This window comes from Arthroderma uncinatum, assembly GCF_011692745.1.
Source record: "Arthroderma uncinatum strain CBS 119779 chromosome Unknown scaffold1, whole genome shotgun sequence".
Lineage (NCBI taxonomy): Eukaryota > Fungi > Ascomycota > Eurotiomycetes > Onygenales > Arthrodermataceae > Arthroderma > Arthroderma uncinatum.
In genome coordinates this window covers 1,052,013-1,072,995 of record NW_022983863.1, presented here as the reverse complement: position 1 = coordinate 1,072,995, position 20,983 = coordinate 1,052,013, and the positions used below count along the sequence as shown (strand labels likewise).

General features: G+C 47.6%; 5 protein-coding genes across 5 annotated transcripts; 2 read left to right on the top strand and 3 right to left on the bottom strand.

The window, feature by feature from the left end:
* Positions 1–709: 709 nt before the first annotated feature.
* On the top strand, positions 710–2,303 carry GIQ15_00334 (putative MFS transporter; the record flags this gene model as incomplete). Its single annotated transcript, XM_033547751.1, has 3 exons — positions 710–884; positions 946–1,046; positions 1,110–2,303. The coding sequence occupies 3 exons, from the start codon at positions 710–712 to the stop codon at positions 2,301–2,303; spliced, it is 1,470 nt and encodes a 489-aa protein (XP_033408702.1).
* A 3,309-nt stretch (positions 2,304–5,612) lies between these two features.
* GIQ15_00333 (Ankyrin repeat domain-containing protein 50) lies at positions 5,613–9,262 on the bottom strand (the record flags this gene model as incomplete). The annotated part of the gene is made up of 4 exons (XM_033547750.1): positions 5,613–7,834; positions 7,894–8,272; positions 8,321–8,553; positions 8,632–9,262. 4 exons carry the CDS (start codon positions 9,260–9,262, stop codon positions 5,613–5,615), a joined length of 3,465 nt encoding a protein of 1,154 aa, XP_033408701.1.
* Positions 9,263–10,487: 1,225 nt separating this feature from the next.
* On the bottom strand, positions 10,488–12,209 carry GIQ15_00332 (polyamine oxidase; the record flags this gene model as incomplete). Its single annotated transcript, XM_033547749.1, has 6 exons — positions 10,488–10,788; positions 10,846–11,398; positions 11,476–11,822; positions 11,878–11,903; positions 11,974–12,024; positions 12,093–12,209. The coding sequence occupies 6 exons, from the start codon at positions 12,207–12,209 to the stop codon at positions 10,488–10,490; spliced, it is 1,395 nt and encodes a 464-aa protein (XP_033408700.1).
* Positions 12,210–13,574: 1,365 nt separating this feature from the next.
* On the top strand, positions 13,575–14,735 carry GIQ15_00331 (uncharacterized protein; the record flags this gene model as incomplete). The annotated part of the gene is made up of 1 exon (XM_033547748.1): positions 13,575–14,735. The coding sequence occupies one exon, from the start codon at positions 13,575–13,577 to the stop codon at positions 14,733–14,735; it is 1,161 nt and encodes a 386-aa protein (XP_033408699.1).
* Positions 14,736–15,494: 759 nt separating this feature from the next.
* On the bottom strand, positions 15,495–20,475 carry GIQ15_00330 (WD domain-containing protein; the record flags this gene model as incomplete). The annotated part of the gene is made up of 6 exons (XM_033547747.1): positions 15,495–15,509; positions 15,567–18,610; positions 18,667–19,445; positions 19,511–19,819; positions 19,880–20,003; positions 20,076–20,475. The coding sequence occupies 6 exons, from the start codon at positions 20,473–20,475 to the stop codon at positions 15,495–15,497; spliced, it is 4,671 nt and encodes a 1,556-aa protein (XP_033408698.1).
* Positions 20,476–20,983: the final 508 nt, after the last annotated feature.

Sequence of the window (20,983 nt, the reverse complement as noted above, 5' to 3'; positions counted from 1 at the left end):
GTCTTGCTCTCTCCCAGCCTTGATCGATATCCTCGCCTCGCCCGTTCAACGCCACATCAAGAACTCCAACCTCAGCACCTCGTTGGCAGAGACCGGAACTAGCGAACGTTATAGCCCGCGTCGTTGAGATGGGCCGTCTGTGGCGATAGCGTAGACCATAAAGACGTCCGCCGTGTTCAGGCGATCCGGGGGAAATCCGAGATATGGAACGAACGGCCTTCTGGAAGAACGCAGAGGCGAAGATAGAGATTTAAGCTTGTATATAGTTTCCGCGGGAAACAAGCAAGCTGTCCAACCGGTTCCTGGCATGTTAGCGTCCATCTCGAAGCCGGTGGCCACCGAATGAAAAATCTAACCAGCGTGAACTGAATGCCTGGTTGGGCGACGCCATAGCTAGCGCTGGGGTTTCTCCATGCGCCGTCGACTGAAATCCAATCGCAGACGCGCAGAGTGAAGAAACTTCCCCTCGAACCCTCCGCCTCCACGCTCGCTGGCGTCATGGAGACCGGACATGCTCCGGTGAGCTCGCCGTGAGCGTCGTCTGTCCAGGGACGCTGTTTATCTTTTTTACGTCCAGCTCGTTCTTGTCGGAACACATTCTCGATAGCCACGCCGTATATATCTCTGCTGGAATCGTGTGGTGTGTGGTTGAGCTGTTCTGCTCTATCTAGTCCAACTCGGAGCGAGCAGAAGAACCTCGGCAGTCAAGATGTCGGCCGTCGCAGAACTCGAAGCGAAGGGCATCGAGCTCGAGGCGAAGGGAACGCCTGAAGAGACTGCCGTCGTTATCGACGAGAAGCGAGAGCGTGCGTTGATCGCGAAGATTGACCGGCATATCGTCCCGTTCCTGGTTGGATTGTACTTGTTCAGCTTCCTGGATCGAGGTTTGTCCACCAGCTGCGAATCTGATGGAAGGATACGGCTAACAGCCTGGATATGGAACAGTCAATATTGGAAATGCACGGTTGTATTCACTAGAGGAGGACTTGGGCTTGACCGGCAACCAATATCAAATTGCGGTCTCGATCCTATTCATCCCATATTGCGTAAGTTGCAAACATCCAATATCACAACGGCCAGCTGTTGACTTGTAAAAATCATGCATATAGTTACTCGAGGTCCCGTCGAACCTGTTCATCCGTAGATTCACTGCATCGCGCTATATTGCGATAATAACGACAATATGGGGTCTTGTGGCCACTCTGACCGGCCTCACGCAGAACTTTGCTGGCCTGGTCGTCTGTCGGTTTATATTGGGTGCGGTTGAAGCTGGACTCTTCCCCGGTTTGATTGCCTACATGACGCTGTTCTACGGGAAAAGGGAGATTGCCCTTCGAGTAGGATACTTGTTTAGTGCTGCAGCCATGGCTGGTGCATGTGGTGGCCTCCTGGCATACGCCATTGGCTTTCTGGACGGGACTTCTGGTCTAAAGGGATGGAGATGGATCATGATCCTCGAAGGTATTCCATCATTCTTGATTGGAATCGCCACATGGTTCGGCCTTGCAGACGACCCGGATACGGCGTATTACCTCAATGCGGAGGAGAAGGAGCTTGTGAGGGCGCGACGGAGACGAGAGATCGGCCAGACTGACTCTGCACAGCTGTTCCATGTCGCAGACGCCAAAGAGGGTGCAAAAGACTGGACCATTTATCTGTTCTGTCTCGGCCAGTTTGGTACCGATGCAGTTCTGTATGGCTACAGCACTTTCTTGCCGACCATCATCAAGGAATTCGGACACTGGACGGGTCCCCAGGTACAAGCATTGACGATCCCGTGCTATGCCCTAGGCGCAATTACATATCTCGTTGTCGCCTGGTTTAGCGATCGATGGCAACGCCGAGCCATTTTCACCATCGCTTTCACCTGCCTCACCATCATCGGCTACGGTCTATTAATATCCGACTCGTCTTCCGGTGTACACTATTTCGGCTGCTTCCTTGTCGCTAGCGGTGTCTATGTGGCTGTCGGCCTGCCTACCGCATGGCTACCAACAAACCTACCACGATTCGGCAAACGCGCGTTTGCTACTGGTCTGCAGCTCACGCTTGGAAACACTTCCGGGATTGTCACGCCGTTCCTTTATCCTCACAATACCGCACCGCGCTTCATCATGGGCCACTCTGTGACTCTAGCCCTCGCCGGCCTTTCTGTCTTGATATACGCTTTCATGTGGGCTTACTATCTACGGGTTAACAAAGCCCGTGCCGAGGGCAAAGAGGATTACAAGATCGAAGGAATGACACACGAAGAAGTCCAGGAGATGGGTGACCGCAACCCCCAGTTCCGGTATAATACCTGAATGGTTTTGGAGCTTACCATTCTGCGTTCGGCGTATATACTTTCGGTTAGCATCTTTCGGTAAAAGAAATCTGTTAATCTTCCCGGAGCGTTCCTGAGCATGTATATCCTGATTAATGCTATATAGATCGACTCCAATGTACACATATACTCTCTTACCGTTTCGTCCGCTTAAATAGGGGCTGTCGAGACATTCAAGTATCATTGGCGCGTGATGGAGTTTAAATTGGTCAACAATCATATACTGTAACTTGAGTGTTCCGAACCGATGGCTATTGTGAAGAAGTATGGAGAATTCAAGTCTTATTTGCATTCTAATATCGCAGTTAAACCGGTAGCCAGGGAGACGCCAGATCAGATAAGCATGGTAGGTCGATCTGATAACTAAGCCCAATTAGGAAAACAACCTCACATTGTCAACCTCGTCCCATCAAACATATCATTCTACTTGCGGTGAAGATGCTATCCCGAGAACTAACAACGGTGGAGCACATTTTCGACTCTCCCAATACAGCTTCCCATGGTTTAACTTTCACGACGGCACGAATATTTTGAGCATTGCCCTGAAAATAATGTCACGAATCATACCCTTGGTGAAACGGGCAATACCTATTCCAACTGCTATGACAGCATCGGCGTCGATATCCAGGCACCCATAGGCTCTGGAGAAGGTGGCATCGAGGGAATATCACGCTCTCGTTCTATATACAGGCCCACGAAGCGGAGGAGTGGGACACACCATGTTCGGCCGCTCTGGCTGTGAAACTTCTGCAGAAGGACAGACTACCCTAGACACAACACCCAAGAAGAAATGCAACCTTTTATTTTTCAAATGGGGCATGCTCCTACGCCATGTACATCTTTCGATCCTGGCTGGGGATATATAATTTCTACTTGGAAAATGGGCCGTTACTATTTCCTGCTTTCATAGCTTGGAGACTATTTTACAATTTACCACAAACAGGTCCCATATACCCATGCGGGACAACGTCATTTTCTGATGGAAATCCTTACTAGGTATGTCCGAGAGGTATTTACTCGCAGCGGAATCTTATTGATATGGTTTTATTTAATGCTTTACTTGCGATGACCTATTGCATTTGAAAGCAGACTGATTATTATGAAACACAAGGGCTTGTAAGTTTTTACTTTCATCCCTGTATCTTGAAGTTTACTAGAAATTTTAGCTCCTTTTATAGGCCACACCTATCTATGTCCTTGCGCTGGTCGTTGTATATATACCGCAGACGCTTGTCCAGGTTAATATATCTGGTATAACCACAAACTGGTAAGCTTTCTCATGATTTTCTATGTATATGTTAAAAAATTAGGCTCTCTATAGCATGTCAAATTCATCCCGTACTGCTTGTCGATTTTTCCATTACCTGCCTATTCTTGTGGATGATCACCATGACAGTATACTTATTCATTTTTCAGTGCAACTGCTGCAGTGCGCAGATCTCTAGATGCGAGTTGCTCCCGTCCCGCTACAGTGTATAAAACGTTTCCAAGGCCGTTTTAGCTACTCGGGTAAGGGCCGGATACAGACACTCAGAGTATACACAGGTATGGCTTGTTCATGTCACTTATTCATATGCTAACTGTGATTAGCGTACCTTATTCCTCTTGGGAAAATACGGGCATGGCTAAAGTGGTCAATGTGGGTTGATCCCGTGCCGTGGAATACTGCTTTGAATGTTTAATTCCACATGAATTTCACAATCTCAACCCTGGTGTGTTCCCCTTTTTGTTGTACCGGACGGTTCAAATGCCTACACATCAACCAATCCAAGGAAGTACTCCTGGGTAAACAGTTGTCTAAGACGATGACTATAGGGCTCCCAGTTTCCGTACATCTACTCTCATCTATGACAGGATTTCAGTATAAACGTTGCTTTCTTTCTCTTTATCATTCACACGATGCTCGAGACAGAGCTATACACACCAACCTCCGCTGTCACCCCAGGGGGGGTGGGGCTATGGCTGTCTTCATGCGCTACCAAGCACCTTCGTCATTGAGAGATGACGTAGAGGACGGAAAGACTGGTCGCGAGGGTGACGCGGTGACAGGGGTAAGAGATATAACCCCACATGATGACTCGGGGTTTACTAAGGGCGTTACGGGCGCCGCAAAGAGTACATCGGTGTTTACATGGCAGGATATAAACTATACACTATCCTATAAAAAGGGGGAACGAGGCCATTACGTCATGGCTCAGGATGTAGTCCTAGGGTGTCGTATTGCCCTGATTGGAGCCGGGTGTCTAAATCTGCCATCTCCAACATGCATGTCTAAAAGTTAATCAAACAGTTGAGAGGAAAGTCACCCTGTTAAACGCCCTTGCATAACGTTTTGGCTTTGTTGTGATCACAGCTATGTTAACCTTGTCATTCTTTATTTAAGAACCTTCAACTTACGATTTACATTTGACCCCTTCCAAGAAGGTTTCACGGCCAACAGGGCTTTTTGAGCAGGAATATGTTCCCCAACCCACTGCCACTGTTTGGAAATCCCTCCAGTTTTTGGCCATGCTAAGGCAGCTAAAAGTGTCTCGAAACAAGAAAATTATGTCTACTGTGAACAAATGATTGGACTTCTCGAATTATCGCCTATCGCCGGGGCAGTGATTAGGCGAACAGGTGCTAGCCTGAATCAGAAACAGAGAAAGGCTGTGACCGTTGAAGTTGAACTGGCTAGTAAGCCCGAGCTGCTTCTTTTTCCCGATGAGTCTACCTCGAGGTTAGGCTTGATTACGACTTCAATATTATACCCTTTTTACGCAAACTCGCAAAACTTGGCCAAGCGGTTTCGTGTAGTATCTACCTATCATCCACTATGCTATTTAACCACTTCGGCAACTTCTTTTGTTCTAGTCAAGTGTTAGAATGGGATACCACAGTTGACTTGGCCAAAATTCAAGGAGACTCCTTGAATCCTTTAAATATAAAGGAGCCAAACACTACCCATTAGGTACGAGTCCGGTAGAAGTGTGCCATACGTTGCCCCTGAAGTAAGAGTAAATGAGCCAAATGAAATTATGCTACTCAGAACGCCAGCCCTTACAAAGACCAGGTACATGTTGTATCTACTGAAGGACGTTGAACCACGCGTTTCTCGACTCTTCTTCAGGGCTATAAACCCGCATAGAATAGATTTCTGGGCCTAGAGTGTTAGCAAAAGCAAAAGAGTAGATAAGATTTAGCTACTACAAGGGATTTTTAAAACTATACATGATTGCTGCTTCCAGTTTTAAACTGGGATCCTAGGTTATCAACCGAATACCACCAACTTGAAGTTTTTGAGAAGGGATCAGTATCTTTCATGTATATAACCGAGTTCAATCAAATGGGATCTATCCACCATAGAAAACATCTCTGCAGCGTCGCCTTTGGCATAAACTAATGGAGATTTGACATTACCTGGGTCCCAAATAGCTTGAAGGTCGTTGCCGTAAACCACAAGTATTCTTTCGGCAATAACCACATCCCCCATTTCAGCCGCATACGATAGTGGTGTTCTACCATCAAGATCTGTCGATGTCACAAGCAACGGATCCATTCTAGCAATCAGTAACACTGCGAGGCTCGTATTCCCACGTTGAATAGCATGGAATAGTGGCGTGTGACGTTTTATATCCATTACATTCACATTCGCATTGCCTTCATCAAGTAGCTGCTCGACAACACCAACAACTTCATGGAAATCACGATAGCGAATGGCATAAAATAATGGTGTCTCGCGGTCCTGATCCGGTATATTTGCATTAGCCTTGCATTTGCAAAGCAGTTTAATGGTATCTCTTCGCCCGTTTTGGGCAGCATATGATAGCGCTGTGCGGCCATCTTTATCGCGTACATCCACGTCAACTTTGCCTGCCTCAAGCAAGAGATTGACAACATCAAATCTTCCTAACTTGGCAGCATATAACAGTGGTGTTAGACCATCTTTATCGCTTACATCCACGTTAACTTTGCCTGTCTCAAGCAAGAGATTGACGACATCAAATGTTCCTAGCTTGGCAGCATATAACAGTGGTGTTAGGCCATCTTCATCGCTTACATCGACGTTATCTTTGTCTGCCTCAAGTAAGAGCTTAGCAATATCATAATATCCAAACTTGGCAGCATATAACAACGGTGTCATGCCGCATACATTCCGCGCGTTGATGATGCATGCATCTTGATCAACCAGTCTTTTGACAATAGCTCGATTACCCACTCTTGCGGCGGATATTACCATACGTGCTCGGATATCATCCACCGAATCCATCAAGCTAGGTTTCGATGTAAGTAAGCGAACCACTTCCTCGTGTTCGAAACAAATGGCGTAGTATAGTGGCGTCTCGTAGAGCTTGTCCATTATGGTGGGAATAGCCTTACCCAGAGAAAGCAGACGTTTAACCACCTCCACATGCCCGTTTTCGGCGGCGTACGAAAGAGGTGTTCTACCTTCCATATCCTCAGAGTCGACTTCGGCCCTTTCTCTAGACAACGACCAGATCCAACTACTACCACCCTTGATCAGAAGCTCAACCGTGTCGGCAAAGCCGTTTTCTGAGGCCCACGATAGTGCAGACCGCCCATAATGCAAATCCTTATCGTTTAAGATAATTTTACGCACTGGGAGAAGACGAGCCAGTGCTTCAGTAAGTCCGAAGTAGGACAAGAGCATTATGGAGTTAAAACCTCTAGGAGGTTTTTCGCGTGTCCAATAGATCTGAAACCAAATAAAGTAACGTTTACCGTCACAAATATTCAGTACTCGTTCCATCTCGTACTTAACGTCGAGGCATGATTGTTTGAAGTGGGTAACCCAGTGTTTGGCAGCATAGTCAAGGAAGGGGTAATCGTCAACACATTTAGATAACGATGTCCTCTCCTCAACCTTGGATCCAGTGAGCTGTTCGTCCAAAGAAAGAATTTCGAACTCCTTGAAGAGTAAATAGGACATGCAGATATCTGCAACTATACTATTTGACTCCTGGGGCCGAAATGTATGTTTCCATTCAAGAACTCTGGGACCGCTTTTGGATTTGCTAGTGGGCATTTGAAGGGTCGTTGAAACTAGAAACTCTTTCACGGTTTGATGTAGTAAGTAAAGTTTGTCATCAATAGTTCTGATGAGAAGGCCAGATAGATCCCGTACGTAGTCATAAATATTATCTTTCCTGAGGTGAAGATCAGTGTACGAAGTAAAATGTCCCTGGAGGGCCAGGGCGACGTCTATCTCTTTCAGTGTTAAAGGCCTTGCCGCTGCAACTACAATATGTAGTAATCTCCTTGTAATTTCAAAGTCCCAGCTCCTGGATAAAATCTTTTCATACACTGCATCAATGTTCCCAGTGGTGTCTGCAGTAGCCCGGTCTATCGTCTCATGGCTGGGGTATCTTTCCTTATTGATCAGCTGTAATGTAAGATCAACCCATAGGTACGTTGGATTCTGAATATTTGTAAGGCGCTGAAGCAAGAAATCCTGGTTTTCCTGGCCTGGTTTTCCTGGCTGAGGTTCTTCGCCTTTCCGATACTTTGAACCTTATCTCTGATAAAAATATCAATCTCCTGATAAATCGCCTCTCTTTCATCCAAATCACCGCTTAGGCGTATCGAAGGTGGTAGTGGCTGAAAATCAGTCTTAATATCCCGATAAGGCCGGCTCGTTAAGAAGAACTTTAGGTTGGGTGTCTTCCCACCGCGATATAGGCTACAAAGCTCCTTGCTAAGTTTATGCCTGTCTTCTTCATCACACTCGTCAAGTGCATCAAGAACAACGATGATTTCGCCAGCATTTGTATCTTCTGCAACAGTGACTAGTATTTCCCATAGCCCAGCAAAGGAGTTCGTGAGAGTCTCACTATCTCCGTCAAAGCGTCTTAGTATGTCTTCGGAGAAAAGGATATCTTTCTTTATCAACAACTGATGTAAGATACAACGAAGAGCATTCGTTGCACTCCTTTGGCCCTCAAAGCTGTCCTTGAAGAAAAAGTAACACGTAGTCCTAGAGGAGTTCGTTGGAAGTACCGAGTCGACGATATGTCTAGCCAATACAGACTTTCCGCATCCTGGATCCGCGGACACCCAGAGCAGGCCTAACGATTTGCCTTGCTTCCACTCTTCAAAGGTCTTGTGGCCCGCAACCCATTCGCATGTCCCCTGGACAGGTTCAACGTTTATATTCTTCCGCTCTATGTACGGCAAGTCTTGGCTGAGTCTCTGAAGGACAGCGCTCTTTCGTTTCGGGGTGTCGTCGCTTACTGCAAACGGCAGTATTATTTATTTAGCTGAAAAGTATATACATTTGATAATCGACGAGAAGGGTCAATATTCCTTACCAAATTTCATAGTTTGCGAACTGTAGAATCTATTGTTGTCCCCCCGAGGGGCATTCTGCTGCGTTATAGCCCCGTTTGCGTTGTGTTGGGTCATGGTGAACGTTCCTCCTACATTCTTAAACTCGGAATCCCGCAAGGAGGGCTGCGCCTTGGACATCCCCTCGATGGCCTTTTTAAGGGATTTAAGATCCTTCTGCATCGTGGTATTGAACGCCCGCTGCATAGCCAGTTGCTTTAAGCCCCGCATAATGACATCCATGAGCTTCTCCGCCCGAAATGCCCCTTGGCCGCGCAGGGCTTTGTGGTATATAGAGCGAACACTTTGCCAGCTCCTTGCATTCTGGCCCTTTTCGCACTTGGACTGAACTTCCTTGAATATGTTGTTCATTTTTACAGCAGCTTCATTGCAGGGGTTGATGATCGCGAGGATTGCCTTGGTTTCTTCTTCCGAAAGCTCAGTGCCATCGAGGGCGTCCCTGGCATCATTTAACATGCGCTCGACGAGGGGAAGGCTAGTCTTGATTTCGTTGAAAGAGTTCGGTAAGTTGGAGATTTTGTCGAGGGTTTGATATGTTGCTATAATAGTGTCAACGAGTGTATGCGTCGAAGAAAGAATATTGAGTGGATCCATATTGGCGATGCTAATCCGTGTCGTGCAAAAGTTGTTATAATAAACCGCGTAATTCTTCAAATGGCCACTTTTCTCGGACCAGAGGTATGAGATAGCCTAAGAGTAGGTTCCCCTCATTGAGTTATACACTCAATTTTGTATTGTAAATCCTGGGCCAATAATAAATCTCCCAACAGGTGTATATATCTTATTGGCCATCTCTCTAGGCTCAATACTATAAGGCTTACCCTCTAGGCCAGCAGCCCCTAAGCCCATTCCTGAGCCCATATCCTCCTACTCTAAACCCTGATCCCCCCTAAGGCCGGCATAGGTGGTGTTGGTGGTGTTAAGCCTGGGAGACAGCCAATGAGATATACACCTATTAGGAGATTTATTATTAGCCCAGGATTTACAATACAAAACTGAGTGTATAACTTAATGAGGGGAACCTCCTCCATCAGGTTATTAGTTGAAAAGCGGCCATCCGAAGAATTACCATAAACCGCGTAATAAACTATAGCCAAACGACTTGAGGCTGGCGGGAAGGCCGTTGGGTTCGGGAGGCTAATCGGTGGAGACAGGACCCAAATATAACGAGGGCCTAAGGTGGTTTATCGATCTCCTCTGCAGTCTATACTAAGTGGCAGTGACAAGCTCAGAGAAGCAAAAAATCAAGAGTCAACTTTCAAAGAGGGGTGCCGATGGTATCGAGGCGTGTAAAGCAAAAGGCCACGCATAAAGCACTGTTTATATGTAAGCTCAAGGCGTGTACTAAACTAGCAATTGGCAGCAAGCTTATCATATAGTTAACGCAGCAGTAGCACCCTCTCGATGGACATGGGATGGACGAGCCAAACTTGGCGCTATTTATAGATAGTTATATAGTTAATAATTACTATATATAGTATATTCAAGGGGCAAAGTTAATTAACAGCAGAATCTATGCTGGATGCTGTACTCCATATATCCATAACATATGCCTGGGCAACCTATGGTCATCCGTAACGGTGGTGTGTGTGCAGCGATCATATATTACTAACTTTTAATGTAAAGCTAATGGACACGGAGAAACATGCAAGGGCTAAAAGCAGGTGCTTTAGTGAGATAATGGAGAATCCTAATACGCCATCAGAGTTCTAGCGTCCTTATAACTTATAATCTGGAATCGCGTTTGGCAATCACCCCAACTAGAATTGTAGGGAATGATCTTTCAATGTTAGGTGATAGCAATGTTTCTTAGCCGGGTCTAGATTGTAGTGTCAACGGACCATCCATGCTGCTCGTTGTACATGTCATAAGGAGTTACTCCAGTCAATGTCTGGTATCGCGGTTGACCATCCTTATCCGTACACTTTACTGGCTCTTCAATACATGTAGCCAGCATTTCCCCTACTGCACGCCCCTCGTAATAAGCACCATGCAAATACCCGTAGAATTCCTGGCTGGTTGCCTCTCCAGCAAAGAAGAGTCGACCAATATTTGCTCGGAGGTTTTGGTGTGCCTGTAGGCTAGTTGACGGAGGCCAATTCGAATAAGATCCGTAGGACCTGTAGGTGCTTGTAAACAACTCATTCTAGCTTAAATATTCGCTGGTTATTACATACCAAGGTTCCTGGCTCCAACGTGGATAGTAAATTGCTTTCGGGTCTGGAATATCTTTTCCGTACATTGTCCTCAGCACTTCCATAATCTCATCCTGGGTTTCCTGGTCGGTCTGGGCCTCTGCCCTGTGTGCATGCCTATTCACAACAGTTCCCATGATAATCCCCGAACCCGGCAGCACACCTGGTAGATCAAGAGGCTGGAATAACGGATAATACCCCCTTTCACGAGGATCGGCCCATAGTAGATACTGGCTGTTCGGCCAGAAGGCTTTCTCAAACTGGAGGAATATCTTGGTATACGTGCCTATCTCAAAACTCGCGATGGCAGATTTCTTCCAGCTAGGAAACGGAGGGTAGAATTCTACCACGTCACGCTGTAATACCCCAAGCGAAAAAGTTGAAATAACATAGTCAGCTTCAATGCATGTACCATCTTTGGTTGAAACCGTCACACTTTCGTCAGTGTAGTTAACGGCAGTGACGATGGTATTTAGGAGAAGCCTGGGGTCATTGGGCGTAAGAAATGTAGCCGCCTCGCCTCGAATGATAGTACCTGTTAATACACGGCAACAGAAGATGGCCCGTTAGCACTGCAAATAGGCATTTGGGACGAAACCATGGGTATCATACTATAGCCACGCTGATCATAAACGAAGAGATTGTCATCTGAGAAGTGGGCGAATGTAGCATTGTCTGCAACAGACGAGAAAACTGCAGAGTTCTCTTCCGGGGTATAACTAGACTCGAAATCGCAGCCGAACCATTCTGCAAGCTGTGCATGGGAGTTATCCGGAGCCGGGTTCCAACCTACGAGGCGAAGCGCAGCGCGGAGCGTCTTATCCTGAACATTTTCTTTTAGCGAAGACCCAGCCTGGACAACCACTCTTCGCATAGCAGCTGCAAAATTATCCATCACCTTAGAGTAGTCTTTGTTGCCGGTTTTATCGTAGGTCATTTTGTTTTTATAATCTGTCTTTCTACATAGTTTAGTTAGCAACGATGACTGCATTTTAATTACTTGCGTAAACTCACAGAGCACTGATGCCATGTTTTCTGGCCTTCATTTTATATTAGCCAGTGTTTTGTTACAGCGGTTCCTTAGTCAACTGCGAAATCAATCGTTGTTACCAGAGAGAATATCGGATTTTCCGGGTGCCCTGCACCACCTAATCCCTCGACCTAAGAAGATAGTGTCATTAAAATTCGCCCTCGTTTCATGAAGTCAAAGATATAAAAAAAGATGATACCCAATTTGCACCAGCTTCGACGATATACGGTGACCCATCGCTCTTTGTCCCGAATTCAACCTCATGCAGACGCCCACCGATTCTATCCTGGTATTCGACGATGAGAAAATCAGTCATGGACCGGTTTGAAAGCGCTTGCTGAACATATTGCAAAATGCACCTTTAGTCAACTTCCACAGCAATTATATGCTCGAATATAGCACATAGAGAAGTGGATAAAGCGAATATACCGCAGCAGTGATGCCAGTGACCCCTGCGCCACTGCATGTCCATAGTTATAAGCTTTATGTTCAGCAAGATAACTGCAATGGAGTATGTCAAGGATACGCACAGAATTGCAACTTTCGTCTTCCTACAGGCAGTCTCTCGGTCTTCGACGACCCTCCCATGAACTGCTCGAAACCCAAGACATGCAGCGAAGAAAATAGATATGCCCTTCATGGCTGCTGTATTATATTGGGCAATTTCGATCCAATGGGTCAATACGGGCACTTAAAGTAGCCGCAAAGATGCATATATATATGTACGACTTTGGTACACTGTAGTTTCCCCTCACGTACGGAGTACTTGGACGACATAAGGGAATATGCGTGTTCAAGTATCATGCAAGGACGGCCACGTCCGGAGTATATATAAACAAGCATCAATCAAGCCCGAGCAGGCGACCTTATGCGGAGAGTTTGGCTACGCCTAATAATTAGGTCGTTTGCTAGTGAAGAGGTGACTGCATATTACTGGCTGCGAATTGTCAGCTGGTGAAATCGCATTTCTGCGTTACATCAGTGGCTTGGAATTAAATCATTAATTTGAGCTCCATATCGTTTGACAAATTGAGAATCGGCCCATGTGTGGTGCTATGCTGCTACCACAAGCATGATAGCGGTGTTCGTTGTCCGTCCACCCTCCGGGGATACGTGGGAGCTGGATACGCCATCTTCAAACATTAGTTTGTTATCGTACTCCGTCCGACTCGTTGGAGCAGGAGGCCGAGAGATTCTGTTGGCGGCCGCCGACGAACAACCAGGTCACGCGAGTCGATCGCTGTGCTAGGCGTTCTTCTTCAGCATATCATGCTGTTTCGCCCTGGCTCGCTGTCCAAGAGGCCGTCAAAAGGCTGCTGGGAGCGAGCTAGGCGCGCCAGGCGAACTCGGCCGCTGGTCTACCTTGGTTAATTTGTCCAGGACAGATCAAAATCGAGGCGTGACATTCGTATCTCGAAGCAAAATCAGATAAAACAAATAAAAACAAATAAAAACAAATAAAATAACTTGATTATGTAAGAATATATCACGTGCTTATGACCTCATATATGACTAAGCGTGGTGGTGCAAACATCCCAAACATCATACTTATATCAACTTCAAACGACAAAACGAACGTCGAACAAAGATATCTAGTTGCTCTTGCACCGCGCGCACACTCGGGAACGCCTACAACCTGACCCCTCTGGACCGGTTCTCCTGCGCAAGGAGTGAAGCGAAGATGGGGATTGACTCCCAGCAATCGAGTTTCACGGACGACGCGCCACCCTCGGATAGCGATTCATACTTCTCAGGCTCTGAAGAATATGGGCACTCGTCCCTGTTCAAGCAATTCCCCACGCGAGTGGAACTCCCACCTTTCACCCTCTCGAAACGGATATTTCACTGGACGGAGAAGAACTACCAACAAAGCATTAGCCGCCTAATATATAACCGAATGGAATTCATCAATGCCCTCCTTGCCCGGCCTCCCACCCAAGAAGAGACCGATGCGCTGGTTTCGCAAACATCCTCCACTCAGAACATGCGCAATTATGGGGGGGCAATAGGGCTGGGTGTTGGATCAATGATTGCAAGGACAAAGGATCCGAAACCGGTGACCGCAGCGAGTGAAACCGCCGCTCAACAGGTTACCCCAAACAGGCCACTCTTCAAGATGAGCCTTAAAACAACGAGGGGAAGATTTATAAGGACCGCATTTATTCTCCCAATATTTTTAATCATAGGCATCGGCATCGGTGAAGCTGTCGGGGACGCGTACACCAAAGCTTTGGCGGCTACCGACCCTAGATTCGCCCGGCTGAGAGAGGAGCTTTCACGTGCGGATTCCCGGGAGCTTAAAGCTCGTCTTAAAAGGTACCAGGCGGAAAAATTAGCTGCTGCTAAACGCGAGCTTCGTGACATGCGTCATGCGACCCAGCTCCAACAGTCAGAGTATCATACTGCTGATGATAACAGCCCGACCGGTGGCTATGAACAACAAGGAGCCGCTGGGTCTTCATATAATCAAAACCAGCCAGCCCTAACGGAATCGAAAATTTTGAGAGAAACCTACCGATCACAAGGGGAGAACTCAGACTATTCTAGCTCGTATTCCAACGTGAATGATTATTCGGGGGATCAGCAGCAGCAGCAGCAGCAGGCATCTTCCACGGTTCCTAGAAGCCCATCTTCCAGCACAACGGGCGGAAAGAGTTTCTGGGATGACGACGCTAGCCCTGTAAATTCGGATTTCGCACCCAACTCTGCCGACTCGTCCTCTGCACCGCCCTCTGGAAGCGCCTGGGCACGCATCCGTCAGCAATCGATGAACAATTCGTCTGCGGGCAACGGCGACTATAGCGATTCTTCATCCTCTCCATGGCAGAAACGCAAGGACTAGGGTAGTCAATTCAAGCCTTATGGAACTGGCATAGGTAGCTTCTAGATCCTAGAGCACTTTGGTCTCAACTAAGAAGCCCTCGGCCTTTGAACAAGTTTAGCAAATTTTTGAAGGGCGTCTGGGGAACCAAGCCAGTAACGAAACTCCGCGCAATTTCATGGCATTAATGGAATACCTCCCTGAAAATTATGTTATATATTCGTGTTTAAAATTTACTTGTACAATAAGCAAAGGTCAATTGAAATTCAGCAAAGCTCCTCACCCACTCCTTCCTTTATGTACCGTCGAAAAATGACAGAAATAAACACCAAGGTGGGGGGTTGGGCGTCAACGACAAACAGAAATTGGTCGGTATGCATGATTAGACAATTAGACACGCATGTATGTGTAAAGTCTAGTCTACTCAGGTTGACAGTGGTTGTGTGCAAATGATAATGATAAAAATATATCTGAGATACGGAGTCATGACATAAATAATGAACCAACAGTACGCTAACTAACTCAAAGGGGATATTGGGGTAATCCAGAAACATCGCTAAAAAGTAATGTACGGTCGAACCCAAAAAATCAGTTGACAAAAACATAGACTGGGTACGTAAATGGTGATTGGGAAATAGGCTAGAAAATGCAAAAAAGAAATCGGAGAATAAGACTAAGAGTGTAAAATAAATGTGCATAAAATAATAATAAAGTATGGGCTTCTAGTCAAACGCCCATACTTGATATCAATTCACCAGCTCAACAATGACGAGAAAGGAACTAAGCATCAGGGAGCTAGATTCTATTTTCAATTGGACCGTTTGTTGTCACACTTTCGTATGGTGAACATACGTCTTGCCGTTCCGAGGCCGGAGACCGCCCATTTCGAGGTCGACTCGTGCTTCGCATGCGGTCAGTGAGGTTGCGGAATTTGAAGTGCACGTTGTCGTTAACACTTCGGCCACGTTTGTGAGGGTCTGCGGATGCTCTCATGCCACCCTCTAGCTGGTTTAATGATTGTTGGTGCGCTGGCAATGATGCAGCTCGGAATCCCGGGTTGGGGGGACCGAAAACAGCTGGGCTATGTGAATCGTCAATAGCAATGTTTATCGTTCCAACACCCGAAATAAGCGAGTTTCGCCCTTCGTCCTGGACAGAAGCTTCGCCGTGCATGGGAGCAACTGGAGGCGGCGGCTGGCGTGCTGGAGGTGCGGGAGGTGGTGGTGGCGGAGGAGGAGTGGCGGTAGCATGCAAATGTTGCAGCTCTGGAAGAAGAGGCGGCAACGGGCCAGAAGTGATTCGTGTATGCTCCGCTCGGAGGTTCTCCACTCGAGAATTCTCTAGCAACATGCCCTCGTTGGAAGTCTCCCGTTTATGGTTCGCAGCTCGGTTCGTTCGGCTACTTGGAAGCTGGCGCTGGAAGTGAGGATGAGTTGGGATCGCGTCATCTACCGGAATAGGGGCAGACATGGACCGAGGGATATTGAACGACGGCCTTCTTTCATAACTATAGAAGGCATCTGGGGGCGGCACTTCAGGCACCTCTGGCACCTCTGGCGCATCAAAGTCGTTGTATCCAGAACTGTACTTTGGATGCCTCATCGCCCTAGGTGTCGCCGGGAGGCCAATTGGTACGGTAAATGGCACACGTTCTACAAGATTAGAAGGGGTAGGTCCGGTGCTTTTTGACATGGCTCTTTGACTGAACGAGCTGTTGGATCTAGCGTGGTTCTGGGGGCCTGGTGAAGGTGACGGTCGGCCAGATAGAATTTGATTGAGACTTGTCTCTCCGGGAAGTGGAATAGGGGGAGCTGAGGGACGGCGTGCTAACGACTGGCGGCGAGCTTCCAACTCCGCTGCTGCTGATCGTTTCCTGCCATATTCGTCTAACTGGTTATCGGAAAGGCCATACCCCGGGAGCTGTGGTTGGGACTGTTCGTCGTTGGAAGGGTAAAACTGATAGGCCTGATCAGAACGGTTGGCCATTTCTCCGCCGACGTCACTCTCCCTTTCTGTCCCATTTCTTTGCTCGGATGAAATATTCCTGGGTGCACTCCTACTGCGGTCTTGACGACGGTTTGCACTTCGTTCTCTTGACTTATACCGCTGTTTCCGTTCAGCATTTAACAGGCGAAATTTGAGGTCGGGGTCTCCACCACTGTCATGGCCATCGCCCGCTGGGGACATGGGAATAGGGGAAGCTGGCGACCTAAGTCCATAATCAAAATCACGGCGTCTGCTTGTGCTTCGGCCCGATACTCTACTCCTGCCTCCAGGGCTGTTACTGCGCATCCTGCTGCTCTTCTTTCCATTTCGCGATGGCGGCTGGACACCAACGTAATCCCTGGAGGAAGATGAGTAGAGCGCAACGTCTTCAGGAGACATGGGGATTGGCGATGACGGTGATCTTTTAGCAGGCTGAATATATCTCTGTTTGCTTCTCCCACGTCCATTCGGATCCTTTGAACTTGCCCTTGAGCCAGATTTCTTGTGTGGCTTTTGTCTGTGGGATTGGTAGCCAGCTCCATCAAGACTGCTGATGTATTTGTCCAGACTCTTCGCGCTTAGTGGTATACTTGCGCCAGATCTTGCACTTCTAGTAGAGGCAGTCGGGCTCATCACGCCATCATTTCTTTCGGCATTTCGGCGCGTTGACGACGGTAGTCGATAGTACATATCTTCCAAGGGTTGATCCTCCGAGGACTGGTCATCGGCAGGAGGCCACTGAATCTGTAGCCCGTCAGGCTTACGAGATTGTGAGCCATTCGTGCTACGATCTTTCTGACCCAGTGCCGCCTCTAGTTTGCTTTCCCGGTTGGATGAAGAGCTTAAAGTTCTGTTAGGGGGTAGGGCTGTCATGGGCGTTTCCTTCTCCTTCATGGACTCGTTAAGGGGCGTGTATCTCGCTGGCGTCAAATATTCTAGAGTCTCTGCGGTGGTCGGGTTTGGATTCAAGGTAGGTGGTGCTACAGGCACGTCAATAACCTTGATTTCCTTATCAGCTTCAGATGCTGGATCAACAACGGGAAGACCGGTCCTTGGAGCCGATACTGTCGGGGTAGGGTCGTTTGGTGACTCGCCGATGGAGGGAAGTCGTTCCCTCCCGAAGCCTGCAGGGTGAGACCGACTGACTGGAGTTGCGCCCTGAGATCGATGGCCACCTGGTCGTAGACTATTGTTAAAGCCACCTGGAGAGAATACAGGATCACCCATCCCAGTATCAATGGGTGTAACACCGGGCATGTTGGTGGGGGTTCTATCAGCAGACGCTAGACCTGGGAACTGGAATGTAGAGTTGCTATTTGAACCAAATGAAGTTATAAGCTTCAGGGACTGATTTTTGACTCGAGAGGTTGGAGATAGGTTATTTGACGGGGCGTTGAATGACGCCAGTTGGTTGTTATCCGAAGGTGCGCCAGAGACGGGAGTCTGTGTTGATGGACCTTTCCAGGTTACGGGGGCCGCAGTTTCGGTACAAGAGAAGCAACGCAATGCCAGGTGTTGCTGGGAGTTTGTAGCCGCATGTTCTCCCCACTTGCGGATAAGATAGGATTGCCTGGACCATCCGGCTGGGGTCAAAAGGCAGCTTAATAGCACAGCCTCCATGAATTGGTTTCTGGACACATAGAGTTCAACTGCGAGGTCCCCTTCTCCAATACCCATCAACACTGCAACCGCTGCATGAGGATCGTTGGAAGCTAAAAGCTTCTTCGCAAGTGCCTGGCCAGGCTCTTTTGACCCTTCCTTCTTTGTCAACAAGCTAAGTGCTATTATCATCCAGTTAACATATGAGGAGGTCGATGCCTCGACCATAGGTGCCATTATGCTGGAATCTGACGGAAGTAGCCATCTTGCTAAAATGGCAGAATGCTGGGAGCCATAAGTATGTTGTTTAACTAATATGAGACGTTAGCCAGGGACCATATAGTAGCCGTTAATAAAAACCACTCACATTCACTCCGTATCAGGTCTTCAATATTTCCCTCCCATCCGAACACTACAGTCAACATTTGTCTTCGCAGTTCGTCAGGCCCAAGATTTGGGTCATCAAATCTGCGAGACGGATTGATCGATACACTGTTCAACCGAGCACGTATATACGGGAAGAGATCGGTAACTGGGTCATCCCAGATGCCAGGGATAGACACAGTGCGAAGCTTGGACATTGTAGACTCTGTGGAGTTTACTGATGCTGCATAACGTGCTGAGTAGCCTGAGTGAAGGGTTTCCGCAATAGATGGCCTGGGGGACCCTAGGGAAAACGTGGTTGCCGTTCCGCTATAATTAGATCCAGGAGGACGTGGCGCATATGGTGTGCGGTTACGAGGCCTAGAGCCATTGGAAATAGGTATGCTATATCCAGATCCTGGGCTCTTTGAGGCCTCAGCACGAACCAAGTCAAGCTTCGATTCGACGCCTGGTAAGGAACCCTGTGAAGGACGACCTTTATGCTTTTGTTCCGATGCCGTGTGTTTTGCCAAAGTCTCGATCGTTAGCGCAGTCTCAGCAACTGGCGGCTGCTCAATCGGTGCATCAGTTTTCTGTGGAAGGTGCTGGGCATTCGCGACCATCGTGGCATTGGCTACATCATACTGCTGGACAGTGTGGTTCGGGCCCAATGTAAAAAGGGTGGCGGTAGGTCCGTAATTTGCAATTCCTTGTACTCCTTGGATGGTTGGTATGGTTTCATAGGAGACATTTTTGGTCCTAACATCCCATGCCAGGCTCTCCCTATAATATAGGTTAGCGACTTGAGCAGTTTTAGGATTGCTAAGGGGTCAATAAGAGAGACGAACCCATCGTTGTGTTGAACGATACGACCATTCTTTGACCAAGCTAGCCACTTGGGGCTGGAATTATTCGATTCCGACTTCTTCAAAGCTCTTATAACCCGAGGTGACTCCGCGGAGGGCTGCTTAGCTACGCTCCAAACAAACAAATCACCATCGATAGTTTGCGATGCTAACATATCGGTTTTCTGCTTAGTTGACGAGGCATGCCAGCAGAGGGATATTACAGGCGACGGCCCTCTAGTGGTTGTGAGCGTATGTAGAATGGTAAACGTTGGTAGAAGAGTCGCAATTAGAATCGAACCGTTAAGGTACCTTTGTAGAACCATAAAGTTAGCTGGGAGATAATTGACCTAGTAATATATGAGGAAATACCCTATGGCAAACGTATTGCAATCCACTGTTGGTGCCAATGCAGTTATTGGATCGAATATTGTGCGAGCGGATTTGTGTTCAGACGTTGATGGCTCAAACAATATGATTTCACCCTTGACGTTTCCTATGGCAATATGTATTAGTTTTCATCTTACATCGTCTATAGCTTCAGTGTTGCTGTGCGAGCTCAACTAACCGAAAGCAACATGTCCATTTCGCAACCAAGCGGCGACACGGATCGGCTCAAATGAAGCAAAGCGAGTAACTTCTTGGCCAGTAAAGAGGTCCCATATTATCGCGGTATGGCCAATATCATAACTAACCACCAAGCGGCCGGCCCCCCTTTCGCTAACATTGTCGACGGCTATTATCTGGACGTCGTCTCGATGACGGTGAAACTTCCGATCAACAGCCAAGCTGTCATGATGTATGGCGACGATAGTCGGGCCTTGTGTGAATAGGAATAGAGATGCGGTCGCGGCGCACGGGTCAAGATCATTATTTAATTCGATTGGGGGACTCGCTAGTAGGGCGCCAGAGGCTGAGCGCGAGCCCGAAGATGTCGACATCCGCATTCCATAGTGCTCAGAGGACATCGTTGTAGGCCAGAGGTGATTGCGAGTGTAAACTAAGATATCTGCGCATGGAGTCAGTCGCTAAAGAGAGAGACGGAGAATGCAAAACGGCACGGCGACAATGAAGGAGGAGGAGGAAAGAAGGTCGTAGTCGTTAAGTGACAGATGTACGGTAGTTGGAACTGACCCGTGTAGTAAGCGCCTTCAGCGCCTTAGCTTTGCATGAACAATACTAACAAGCAAAGCGGTTAATCCCTTTCGCAGCGGTTATGGTGAAGGCTGTGATGCGTTACTTGGATATGAAACCGGAATATCAAAAAAGGATCACGAAGGGAAATAGGCGCCGCGGGGCAGAGGCAGGCGCTTGCAATCAATGGGATACCAACTAACGAGTGATATGCGCTAGAGACGGGATCCAACAAGGTAACTGCTCAATATGGTGTTGAGCATCCAAGGAGAGACGGAGTAAAGAGTGTATAGAGACCCTTTGGGAAGAGGCTTCTGTCAACAAAGTAGATCATTGAAGATG